General features: G+C 30.5%; 4 protein-coding genes across 6 annotated transcripts in view; 3 read left to right on the top strand and 1 right to left on the bottom strand.

The window, feature by feature from the left end:
* The window catches only part of LOC102673254 (Golgi-specific brefeldin A-resistance guanine nucleotide exchange factor 1), a 9,993-nt gene extending 2,352 nt beyond the window's left edge, over positions 1–7,641 (bottom strand). Inside the window, exons 1-13 of the mRNA XM_006621206.2 lie at positions 7,359–7,641; positions 6,849–7,047; positions 6,539–6,766; positions 6,364–6,470; positions 5,788–6,295; positions 5,318–5,721; positions 5,004–5,181; positions 4,792–4,907; positions 4,267–4,455; positions 3,761–4,096; positions 3,313–3,521; positions 2,971–3,216; positions 172–2,857 (exon numbers count right to left, since the gene is read on the bottom strand). Coding sequence (XP_006621269.1) covers positions 172–2,857; positions 2,971–3,216; positions 3,313–3,521; positions 3,761–4,096; positions 4,267–4,455; positions 4,792–4,907; positions 5,004–5,181; positions 5,318–5,721; positions 5,788–6,295; positions 6,364–6,470; positions 6,539–6,766; positions 6,849–7,047; positions 7,359–7,499 — 5,547 coding nt within the window. The 5' untranslated portion in view covers positions 7,500–7,641. The remainder of the gene's footprint in view (positions 1–171; positions 2,858–2,970; positions 3,217–3,312; positions 3,522–3,760; positions 4,097–4,266; positions 4,456–4,791; positions 4,908–5,003; positions 5,182–5,317; positions 5,722–5,787; positions 6,296–6,363; positions 6,471–6,538; positions 6,767–6,848; positions 7,048–7,358) is intronic.
* A 352-nt stretch (positions 7,642–7,993) lies between these two features.
* LOC102673388 (glutaredoxin-C4-like) lies at positions 7,994–9,234 on the top strand. 3 transcript variants are annotated; one of them, XM_006621208.2, is made up of 3 exons: positions 7,994–8,065; positions 8,746–8,860; positions 8,920–9,232. In XM_006621208.2, the coding sequence occupies exons 2-3, from the start codon at positions 8,762–8,764 to the stop codon at positions 9,115–9,117; spliced, it is 297 nt and encodes a 98-aa protein (XP_006621271.1). In that variant the 5' UTR covers positions 7,994–8,065; positions 8,746–8,761; the 3' UTR covers positions 9,118–9,232. The 3 variants fall into 3 exon arrangements, with proteins under 3 accessions (XP_006621271.1, XP_006621272.1, XP_006621270.1); XM_006621209.2 differs by lacking the exon at positions 7,994–8,065 and adding an exon at positions 8,461–8,601 and having other exon boundaries at positions 8,920–9,234; XM_006621207.2 differs by lacking the exon at positions 7,994–8,065 and adding an exon at positions 8,506–8,650 and having other exon boundaries at positions 8,920–9,234.
* A 164-nt stretch (positions 9,235–9,398) lies between these two features.
* Positions 9,399–12,594, top strand: LOC102673694 (group XIIA secretory phospholipase A2). Its single transcript, XM_006621210.2, has 4 exons — positions 9,399–9,794; positions 10,205–10,272; positions 10,364–11,667; positions 11,754–12,594. The coding sequence occupies exons 1-3, from the start codon at positions 9,560–9,562 to the stop codon at positions 10,679–10,681; spliced, it is 621 nt and encodes a 206-aa protein (XP_006621273.1). The 5' UTR covers positions 9,399–9,559; the 3' UTR covers positions 10,682–11,667; positions 11,754–12,594.
* LOC116186319 (high mobility group protein homolog TDP-1-like) lies at positions 11,139–11,671 on the top strand. Its single transcript, XM_031513162.1, has 2 exons — positions 11,139–11,268; positions 11,392–11,671. The coding sequence occupies exons 1-2, from the start codon at positions 11,201–11,203 to the stop codon at positions 11,669–11,671; spliced, it is 348 nt and encodes a 115-aa protein (XP_031369022.1). The 5' UTR covers positions 11,139–11,200.
* Positions 12,595–12,602: the final 8 nt, after the last annotated feature.

Here is a 12,602-nt window from a genome sequence, read left to right as displayed (position 1 = left end):
AGAGAGAGAGAGAGAGAGAGAGAGAGAGAGAGAGAGAGAGAGAGAGAGAGACAGGGACAGATAGATAGGAAGACGGAGAAAAAATAACGCACTGTCATTGATTTTTTCTCCAGAAAAACCAGAAGAATAAATTAAATTCATTTTTGTAAAATGCGAGATATTGATTTCTACCTGATATGCATCCGAGCGAGAAGAAGAATTTAATATTCCAGTACGTTCCATTCCTTGTATATCCGATAAATATTGTTCGGATCGTAACAAGGTTTGTTGACATTGCCTCTGTTCTTCGTATAGTTTCATTTTTGTAACTTGCTTCGATTCATCTCCATTAATAATAATCGATTTTGACGATCGATCAGATCTTTCCTCGTTCGATAGTTTCGTTGGTATCGTCGATGGTGGTGATAGCTCCGATATTACTGGCATTTCCTCTTGACATTGCTCTTTAAATTCAGTGATCACCGATGAAGATCGATGAAGATCAACGTTACAATGAGAAATATCGATAGATTCTTGCGCGGTTGACACTCCCGCGATCGTACTCGATATATTCGGGACTTGTTGATCGACCAAAGTAATCACCTGTTGCGATTCTTTACTCTCATCGAACGATGAAACGATATCGGCAGAAGTCGAAATTACCGAAATCGATCTTGTGTTTGGATTTACAACCGAATATTCCGCAGTGGGGAAGGATTGCGAATGTGGATAAGATTCGTTTCGATTCCGGCAATTTTCCCCGGTATCGTTAATAATCGAATTATCGATCGATGTAGATTTTGGCTGAGATAAGGCTAAGGATCCCGAGAAGCAGGGCTGTCGTTGCTCTATCAAACTGATCACTTGCGAATTTTGTTGCGATTGTATCGATTGAGGCGAGCATGGTAATGGAACAACAACCGGTGGTTCTGGAAATAATTCCGCTTTCAGATTGGGTAAAAATGCATCTATCGTTCTCCAAGTCGGGGCCCATAAATTTGATGTCGGAGCTAACACGTTGGCAGAAGACATAACCAATAACATGTTTTTCAATGATTCCGGTATGGCTTCGAAGAGAAGCTCGCTATTATCCGCGTGCATATAAGCGCGTAGTAAGCTTAATACTGTTAGCCAGAGTGGTAAAAATCCAGGTAGAGTCAGCAATGGATTCAAATGATGAAGAAATACCTTGGATAATAACATGGCCGCCCTGACCCTCGTCTCTTCCACACCGATAGGATCGTTGGAGGCTATCGGACCGAGTAATTGAGCCAACAGAGGGAACAAAACTTGTTCCAAACATTGAGACCACTCGATCGCCGATAATTGTGCCAAATCGTGAGCAAGCAGAGTACTTTGAAGGTACGTTATGGCTGCTGTGCGTACCTGTCTACGAGTATCGCAACACAATCTTGCAATTCCTTGTAACAAAGGTCTCCACACCTGTAGCCATAAAGAAACATTTTCCGTAGCATTACCCTCTTCGGCCCACCATCGAAATACTTGAGCGATTCTAGTATGAAGCGTATGCATTAAATCTAACAATTGTATGGGACTTTGTTGATAAGTGGCAGCAATACCAACTTCCTCCTGAATATTAAGCATTTTATTCCTTTTTCCTGTACATTGAAGAACTGCTTCGGCAAATGTTCTCACGCAACGTATACATAATTCGAAGTTAAATGGAGTTACATGAGCCACGTCTCTGACTAGGAATGTCAAACTTTCGCAGCATTTGACGAGGGCAGCGGGATCGTGAGGTTGTAAATCACGATCCAATACAATCGTGTCAGCGGCAACAGGCAACGGTGCTTCTGTCCCTGTTGGAGATACGAGTACCCATTCTGGTATAGGACTGATCGGTCTAGGATCCAACATCGATGTTCTAGAATTGGTCGCTTCGTCCAATACGGTGTTCGATTGTTTCGGCATTAATGCTCCAGCACCTGCACACTCCAACAAACTGAATACTACTTTCCAATCTTCCGTGCTATGAATATTAGCCGCCCCTGTTTTAAGCAGCTCGAACAAACCGTAAGCGATCTGCCTCGCGAGCGGTGTGCTTGTAGCGGAAGGAAGATGAGTTAATGGTAACAAGGGCGGCAAAACAGTACACGCGTATTCTTCTCCCCGTAACAATCTAATCGCTAATCTCAACATTCCAACGGCAACTCGTTCCAAAAGGTATGGATGATTTTCACGCGCGGCAATTGTCAATAATCCGTCTAGATGACCCTGTACTATCGGCCAAATACAAGTTACTCTATCACGATTTTGAATAGTTACTTCCAACAAAAGTTCCAACAGAAACACCGATACATCTTCATCGTGAGAGTTTGGATATACCAAAGCGCCGACAAAAGATCGAAGTGATTCAACTTGCAAGAACTTACTTTCCTCGATGATTTGTTTGAGATAACAATTACCAATAAATTCCGTAGCTCTTTTTCTTGCGGTTGTTTCCGCTGGATGAGACATGCGTGAGGTATCCAAAGCTATATAAGAATATAAACTGGACAATATTCCCTGATCTACCGGAGCTGGCTTCGGTGTAGTTGGTTCTCGAAGTAACGATATCCTTCCGGATGAATCGATAAAATCTTCTCCTTCGGTCAAACTTTTCGGCAATAATCTTGCCTTGTATAACGATTGCAAACAATCGATGATATTTTTCCACGAGCCTCTTATCGCATCTCCGTGTATATGAGTAATTTTGAAGAGAGTACGCGCAGCTAACTGACACTTGTTACTTCCGCCAAGCTGTAAAACCACTTGATCGGATTCACCACCGGTCGCAAGACCCGTGAATTTACACAAGCTTACTATAAGAGTATCCAAATCGCTGCTCATCCCATAATGAGCGCTGATAGAAGCGCAACTATAAAGAAAAAACGCGACTTCATTCTTTCTAACATATCACTATTATTCCTTATCAATTATCATTTCAAAATATTCAATTCGAACGTGAATATAAATATGAATATAACGAACCGATGGAAAGCTTCGGCGACTCGACGTTGCAACGATCTATCGGGCGCTTTATCGTATGCCCTGCAAAGCGCGCTTATAATAGGACCCCATGCCCGTTCAGCTAACTCCTTATCCACAAATTCACCAGAATTTCCAATCCTTAGATACAAACTTTCAGGTCCAATACCTCTACGTAACAATACCTTCCATAAATAATTATCTTTCACCAAACCGGTTTGTTCGGCAGGCATCACAATTTCTTCGCCCCTGATAAAAAAAATTACACGTATCTGGTCATAAGTATAAATTATAAGATTAAAAATCGAGATAATTATGATCGAAAAGCGTAAAAGAAAATTTTACTTAATAGAGGCATAGATTTCATCGAGCATTCCTTGATCAAAATCACTACCGCCATTCACTTTTTTCAAATTTCTTTTAAATTCATCAGCCGTCATCGGATTATTTTGTCTTTTCACATTGTAATTATGCTGATCAACATTTAACATAATTACAGCATATGCTAAAGTAAATGCAGCATCTGCCGATGCAAACGGCCTTCCATTACTGTCCTGGAAAACAAACAAATACGCGATCTTTTTTTACATTTTATATAATTTTTTATATTATTATTATTATTATTATTATTATTATTATATTTATATGTTATATTATTATTTATATTTATATTTATATTTATACACACACACATACACGCACACACGCACGAACGCACATACACACACACACGCACGCGCGCACACACACATATATATATATATATACGTATCAAATGGAAAACCAAACTCACGTGCCAATGTTCGGCAAATTTTTCGAGCAACAAAGAAATAAGTGGCGCTTCGCCAGGAAGTCTGAAAGATTCTAAGTAAAGTCGTAAAGCTTGATCGATTCGCATATCCTTCAAATCAAAACTATGAACGAAACAATTTAAAACATTTTTATTTTCTTTTTTACTAATGTATTCCCCGATAGCTTTTTTATCAAGGCCAGGATTTTCCTTCAAAAATTTAGCTATTTTCTCTGGATCGGGATTTCCCGGACTTCCACCCAAAAGATTATGTTCCGTAAGTTTAGCAATTCCTTCTCGTGGATTTTCATTGAATTTTTCTGTACCAAGCATCAACCACTACGTATAAAAAGAATATATATTTCTATGATTTTTCAACAAGAAAAATAGGGAAAAAACGAAAAGGAAAGAAATTGTAAAAATAAAAAAAAAGAATAAAAAAACATGCAAGAAAAACAAAAAGAAAAACATAGACGAAAAAAAAAAATGTATCTTAATTAAATACAAACCCGTTTATTTGCTTTTATACTAAGCAGTTCCTCTCGTGTTGGAAGATTTGGTGATGCATCATGTCGAGATGGTTTACACAATTCTTTATAGCCTTTACATCTGATTTCCATTCCAGAAATCAACGTGAATATAGCATCCAAAGAAACGAATTGCATATTTTGCATATTACCCATTAATGCGGAAGCATTCTAATAACGAAATGTAAATCGAATACAATTTTTAACAAGTAAGATAATATATTAATATATTGTATAAGCGTTATATACAAGCGTTTTTTTTTTTTTTTTTTTTTTTTTTTTTTTTTTTTTTGGGAAATCCCGAAAAACCTTTTAAAAAAGCTTTATTAATTTTTTTTTTAAATTTAAAAAAAAAATTAATAAAGCTTTTTTAAAAGGTTTTTCGGGATTTCCCAAAAAAAAAAAAAAAAAAAAATAAATTTTTTTAAATTTGTTTTAAAAGATTTTTTTTTTTTTTTTTTTTTTTTTTTTTTTTATTATTATTATTATCGTGAAATCACGATATACCTTTGACAATAGCTTCATTAATTCTTCGTATAAATTAGAAGAATACAAGCCGCAATCATAGTTCAAATATAATTCTGCTGGTAAACCGGGTATTCTCCATAATCGTACAATAGCTTCTAAAATTAAAAAAAAAAAGATTAAACTTTATTGCGTTACTTTAATTAAATGATATTTCATAAATAGAGCTAATAATAGTCATATAATATCCGTACCGAGAGCTAGTTCACGCTGATCATATGATATCCTATTCGAATCTGAACTTACTATTTCCATTAATTTGTTTATATGATGCTCCATTTGGAATTTCAAATGCTGCCTTTGCGATTCAAATAGCAAGAACGATACTTGCAAATCCGCTGCAAGAATCGACAATCGATCTGTGCCAAGAAGCTATTAAATATAATTATAATTATTATAATTATTCATACAATTATAATTATTCATTTTCTTATGTTTTTATTCCCAAATAAACTTAACAAAAATAAAGATAAAAGACTTAACAAAAATAAAGATATTGCATCATTACCAAAATAAGGTTTCTACAAAGATCATCTTTCACAAGTGCCAGTAATGACGGAAAATTGGAAAGATAGTCAGCCGCAATTTCTAAAGCTACTTGCAATAAATTGAGCCCAAGATGTGTCATAACTTCGTTATTTTGTTTATCAAGAGGACTACACAAAGATACGAGAAATCTAAATAATTCACGGACACACAAAGCACCATAAGGTGCTAATTGTTGATGTGGCATAAAACGAACTCCTTGGGCATTTATATATTCTTCAATTTGTTCAGATTCTTTGGTTTTAGATGTTTTGTTGTATGCATTATTTATATTTTCATCGACTGACGTTAAATCTTCGACACTTCCTGCCAAAGATTTTATCGAATCTGTATTTTTTTTATCATTTATCAATTTCTTCATATCCTCTATAAAATCAACAGAATGATAATTAAAATTACAATTTAAATTATAATTAAAACAAATATAATTACCTTGGTTTCCTTCTTTTAATAAATTTACCGATTTAGTTTCATTATGTTTATCTATTTCTATATTGTCTATATTTTTATCTTCTTTCGATAAAATTTCTTTTTCATCAATTACATTTCTTTTCTCCTCTATTTCACTACAACTTTGCTTATTACATTCTTTCGAATCTTTTATATCTTCCTTCTCTTTTTTCAAATCAAATATATCTTCCTGCTTAATAGTTTCGTTTACATCATTTAAATCTTTTTTGTTATGATTTTTGTTATCATTCTTTTCTTCCTCTGTTTTTTCAATGCTACCTTGATCTAAAGAACCTTGCATATCAACAATATTTCCTGTCGAACTAACAGGCGTCGTCAAACAACTCGATTTAACTTTATCGGTTGGACTTGGAAGTGGATCTTCAATATCTCCTATATTATCTACATTCTGTTTTGCCTTTTGTTTACTATGATTTTTATTTCTTCTGTTCTTACTTCGATTACTTTCCATACTATTTGTTCTCATTTTCTAAAAGCATATAATATATTAAATAAAAAAAATATTACATTCGATCGATATATTTTAGTAAATCTTACTTTCATATTTAATAAAACTCTAGTATCGTCAACAAATTGAGATAATCGTGTGAAAAGATGTTGTACCATATCTCTTAAGCAATGCTCTGCTGTTCTTCTTAATAATTCTATCGATCAAAAGAATATTGTTGAAATTGAAAAATAATTTGAAATAAAATATTCAAAATTTTCTTACCACTGAGTCGTGTTTCAAAACATATTCTAAAACAACTGAGCATAATTTCACAAATACTTTCGTTTGAAAGATAATCACCAGCTGGTGCCAACATAAGAGCTCTTAAAACTTGAAGAATTCTCATTAAAACAACTCCATCTCCAGATGCATCAGTCCCAACAAATCTTGCATGCGTAACAGCATCAGCAATAGCTTCTACGCATTGGGCTACCGCTGGATGATCTGAATCTATAAAAATTATTTATTATTTTAATATATATATTTTTAAATATATTAATGATATATAACGAATAAAATAATGGATATGTACCTATAAGACCATAAGATATCATTTTATTAACAGCAGACAATGCAAGACTTGTAACAGGTCCAGTTGTTTCTTCTGATCGTATAATCTCTAAAAATGGAGCCAAAAAAACACCTGGATCTAAACAAGATAAATCTTTTGCTTCATTCAGCACCTCTTTTAAACTGAATAATCCTTTTATAAGAGTATCTTGATCGTCATCCTTGAAAATGGCATCAAAATATGCAGATTATACAACAAAAAATCTGAATTAAAATAATCATTTTCTAATTATAATAATATTCATTTTTCATATCACTACTATTCTAATATCTAATATAATCTGTTTTATAGTAATCATATTATAAATCTAGATAATAATAATAATAATAATAATAATAATTATATATATATATATATATATATATATATGATAAATCTAATTCATAATTAAATTTATAAATAAATAATCATAATTGTGAGAAAACATAAGTATTTTCTTTTTTTTTTATAATATAAAAAGAATATTCTAACCTGATGAGAGTGAGAAGACCATCGAGCACCTCGTCTCATAGCCGTTACCAGGAGGCAGACCTCACTCTCAACAACGTATAAACCACCTCCAGGATAGGCCATTTTTACAATTCTACCCATCTTTTTTAGAACACTTGTCATTTACACCATTTTTTTATTCCGACGAAACCTTAGAAAATATTCAATAATTCGTAACGTCAAGTGTCAAGGGAACACTTTCAACACGATAGTCGTTGAATTGTCACTTTAAAAGAAACGTTCAAAACCGATAATAATGTGCCATCTAGCGTGTAAAAATTAGAAATTATTTACACGTATTGCATTTATATAAATATAAATAATATCAATTTTCATACAAACATATTTCATAAAAAAATCATATATTTTCCATTAATTTTGATATCATCTTCAATTTTAAAATATGGAATTCTAAACTTAGTATATTCTAAAAAATTAGTATCATTTTTATTTAGAAATTTCATTGAAGAATTTATCACTAATAAAATTTCAATAGAAAAAACAAAAATCAGAAAGAATATAAATTATTCCAATTTACAATTCAATTATCACTTAAAATTTATTATAGATAACGCATAAACATTTTTCATGGAAACAGTACAGTTTTGCTATTGAGATAAACTTATATTTTTCCAATTATCATTCACTATATGCATGGCAAGTTAAAATATAAAAAATTTTAAATAATTGTGAGTATATTATTTGTTATTTTTTTATATAAAAATATAATATGTGAAATAATAATAATAATAATAATAATAATAATAATAATATATAAATATAAATTATGTATTATTTAATATATAATTTATACATTAAATTCTTTAAATAATATTAATTTTTTTTTCTTAATTCACCATATGTGAATTAAGAAAATATGTAATATGTTAAATTTTTGTTAATTTCATTTCTGAATAAAAGAATATGTAATTAACAAATATAACAAGTAGAACTGAAAATTATAGAATTTATACTCAAATACTCTCTTATTAAAAATCGATTATTTTAGCGACAATATTTTGTTTAAGTAATAACCTAGAAAAAAAAACTTCAGCTTTAAAATCTTTTCTTTGCATATTTTTTTTTTTTTTTTTAATTAGAGATTTAAAATAAATCAATATGCATAGAATATCTTTAGATTTTATGAACGATATGTCGAAAATAATTCTTAAAAGTAGTCTGGCTTACGTAGTCGATAAGAAAAATTATGTGACAGCTGTTAAAGGTCCGAACGACTGTTAATGATTTTTAATTGTTGAGAAAATGTTGAATTTGTAATAATTATTTTAAATGAAAATCGAAATATAGGATTCGTTATTCTTTCATACAACGATTTTATGAATTTATTACAATGAATTTTTATTTTCAGCACAGAGGAAAACGCAATGCCTACAACAAAAGAGGAAGTTAACCAACTTATTGCATCTCATAGCATTGTGATATTTTCTAAAACAAGTTGTCCATTTTGCAAAATGGCTAAACAAGTATTAATCAAATAATTTCTTTATCTTCATTTCAATTAGCATAATATGATTTATTTCAGGTATTTCATAATTTGCAAAAAGAATATACTGCTATCGAACTGAATGAAAGGAATGATGGAGATGAAATTCAAAGTATATTAGGAGAAATGACTGGAGCTAGAACAGTACCTAGGGTATTTGTAAATGGAGTATGTTTAGGAGGTGGAACAGATGTAAAGAAACTTTACGAAACAGGAGAATTACAAAAAATGTTTTAATATTACTTCTGTTGCTTATATTCTTATTACTATTACTATTTATATCATAATTTTATATATTCATTATTATATTGTTAATTTTATTAAATAAATAAAAACAAATAACAAAGAATATAAGAATATTATATTATACTTTAATCTTTGCATTTCCATAATAATGATTATAAATCACTGTTAATCTTAGTTAAGTTAAAACAAATTTCTTATTAAAATCATTTTTAATTTTGATTTAAATAAGTATATGCACTTACACATACTTGTAATGAAGAGTGTATATGTGTGTGTATAATGTGACAAAAGTTCTTATATTACGAAACTATTTCGTTCTTTGTCACCACGTGTCTATGGTCAAGTATATATTTATATGAATCAATTTATCTAAAAATATCTGAACGAGTAGTGAAACGTATATCATTAAGGGCATCGAAAAACATAGAAGAAAATGGATTTTTCTCAATATCGAAAAATTCTAATTTATATTTTGACTTTTTTGGCTTATGCGTGGTCAGGTTATGGAGCTGGTTTATTATCGAACTTAAAAGATGCTGTATTAGCAGCAGAAACGATATTTCAAGATTTATTCCAAAATGCGATTACTGTTGCTAGAAAAATCAGAGATATCCATGAGGTATTTGATGCAGCAATAGAAGAAAATTGTATCTTTCAATGTCCAGGAGGTATATATATTTAACCTATTACTTATCGTTCATTACTTATCGTTAATTTCAAATCTTTATTCTATCGTACTTCACTCCAAAATACGATGATTTGTCAAAATCTATAGCGATAACATTATAATATAATATAATATACGTATTTTATTTTACGTTTACTTTTTACTTTGTTTTTATTTATCTCAACATATTATGTAATTTATATAATTATAAATAATATCAGAAATTTGTTTTGCAAGATATATTCACGATTATATATTTATGAAATAAATATTAGATATTAAAAATTATCTAATATTTATTATACAAACTATCTAGTATTTATATTTTCAATGTAGTTAAATCTAATTGGTTGTTGCTTAATAAATTTATAATATGAAGATATATGCATATATTGTTTATGACAATTTCAGGTATGACACCGAAACCAGATTGGAATCATAAACCGCAAAGTAATGGATGTGGTTCTCTAGGAATCGAAGTAGGCAAATTTTCGAAAATAGAGACACATCATCATAATGTATTATCGTAATAAATAACAAGAAAGAAATTAATCAACTTAATAATTTTAGATAAACCAAGAGTATCTACCGCTTACAGAAATGACGAAATGTTGTGATGCGCATGACATTTGTTACGATTCTTGTAATTCGGATAAGGAAAAATGTGATTTGGAATTTAAGAGATGTCTATATAAATATTGCGATGGGTATCAATCGTCTGCAATAATAAATACATGCAAAGCTGCAGCAAAAATGCTTTTCACTGGTACAACTGCTTTGGGATGTAAAAGTTATATAGATGCACAAAAAGAAGCTTGTTATTGTGGAGAGAAATGGAATAAGAATAAGAAACCGAAAAAGGCTGCTCAAGCAGGTGGAGAATTGTGAAAAAATGGCATAATGTGCCAATTAAATGAAACGTATTATACGTTTCGTTTATGAATCTTTAGTAAAATAATTATATGATTTTGTATTTATTTTTATATTATATATGTGACAAATATTAATTTATCGAAAATTGTACGATACGAATATTTTACACATTTAATAATATATAAGATTATATTATTTAATTATATATAATATTAATATTATATAATATTTATATAATATTTATATTATATTATTTAATTAATAAATATAAGTTTATATCGTATGATCATTCATTTCTCTCTTAACCTTTTCTATTTCTTCTTGGAGAGAATAAGCAAATTCGAAAAATTGATTCATAGAAAATTCAAATTTTTATTTACTCGTTTGTCTTGGAAAAACAAGGGAAGGTATGTTTTTCATTGACAATGTCACTTCAATTTCAAAGTTTTTGAGAAAAGTTTTTGCAAAAAATTGTCAAGTAATGCGGCGTACAACAAGAATTTGCTAAACAATTGCGACAGAGTTTCGAGGAGGATGGGAAATACCGGATCCGTACAATCATCGAAATCGCGAAAAGAACGGAAGCGAGAAAGTGGTGACAGGTAAGATAATTTTTGATTTACCCCAATGTCCTGTTCCCGATAAAATTAACGATAACATACTAATAAAATTAAATATAAAAGATAGTACATAAAAACGTACTTGCATCTTTTACCTTTGGGTAGCGTAGATGATCGTCCCGGAAAGAATAAAAGAATTGTAAATGGTTCCGAATCCCGAACCAATGGAAAAGAGAAAATAAAATGTCGTGCAACTAATCCTTTTATCATCTTTTTTCTACGATTACGAAGTAAAAAACCTAAGGAACACGTAACTGTAATTGCACGAGCAGCAGGAAAATTATGGACTCAAATGAGTCCGGAACAAAGAAAGAAATATATAGATTTGGCAAATGCTGAGAAAAAAAGACGACAAGAACGTAAAAGAAAACGAAAATCAAGGTAATCTGTGTTTAAAACAAATACATGTACATTTGTTGTTTTTAAATTTGTCTAATAATAATTTAAAATTAATATAATTTGTTTAGAAGAAAATAGAAAACTGATTGATGAAAAATCACAAGGTAAAAACTGAAAGAAATTAAACAAGTGCAAAATTGTTCTTGCTATGCGTGTATCAAGCCACGCTCTACAAGTTTTTAAAAGTCTTTTATTCGTATAAAATATTCTCTCGAAGCCTTTATTTTTGATTCGTTTTTATTTGTTAGTAATTTTTTTTTTTTGTTAACTCTATGTACAATAAATATTGATGTATTTTTACACTATCAATGACCTTTTTTATCGTTCAAGAATTATGCTAAAAACTAGGCAATTTCCTTGCCTCTCGCACTTATAGTCTCATCTGAAAAAATTAAATTCATAACATACTATAAATATATTATTTGTTCGCGACCATTCCCCGAAGCGTCGTGGACAAGAGGGAAATTACAATTGAACGTACACCACGAACGAGCACCATTTTACATTTCCCATAAAGAGGTCGAAGGAATCAACGTTTCATTTCCTTTTATAATTCGATACAAAAAATAATTTCAGCGTAATTCTTTCGACGCTCCGTGGAAGAATTTTACGCAATTATTATTTTTTTCGAAATTAATATGTGCCCTCCCGCTCAATAATAGAAAATAAAAATATTACATACAATAGAGAATAAAGAATGGATATACGTGTCTATGTGTATGCGCGCACATTTGTACACGCGTATGTGTGTTGTCCTGCATATCTGTGCACGTAAATAAAGAGCATATAATAGATTCATTGCCAGTAAAATCTTATTTATATCGATGTGACATGTAGTGATGGTAATGATAATAGTGACTATCGTGATAATGACGATGTTTACATCGACAACAACGGCAAAATTGTAATTATAATAA

The sequence above is a fragment of the Apis dorsata genome, unplaced genomic scaffold (genome assembly GCF_000469605.1).
Source record: "Apis dorsata unplaced genomic scaffold, Apis dorsata 1.3 scaffold_616, whole genome shotgun sequence".
Taxonomy (NCBI): domain Eukaryota; kingdom Metazoa; phylum Arthropoda; class Insecta; order Hymenoptera; family Apidae; genus Apis; species Apis dorsata.
Note: the sequence above shows the minus strand (reverse complement) of the source record. Positions and strands in the feature narration are given on the sequence as shown.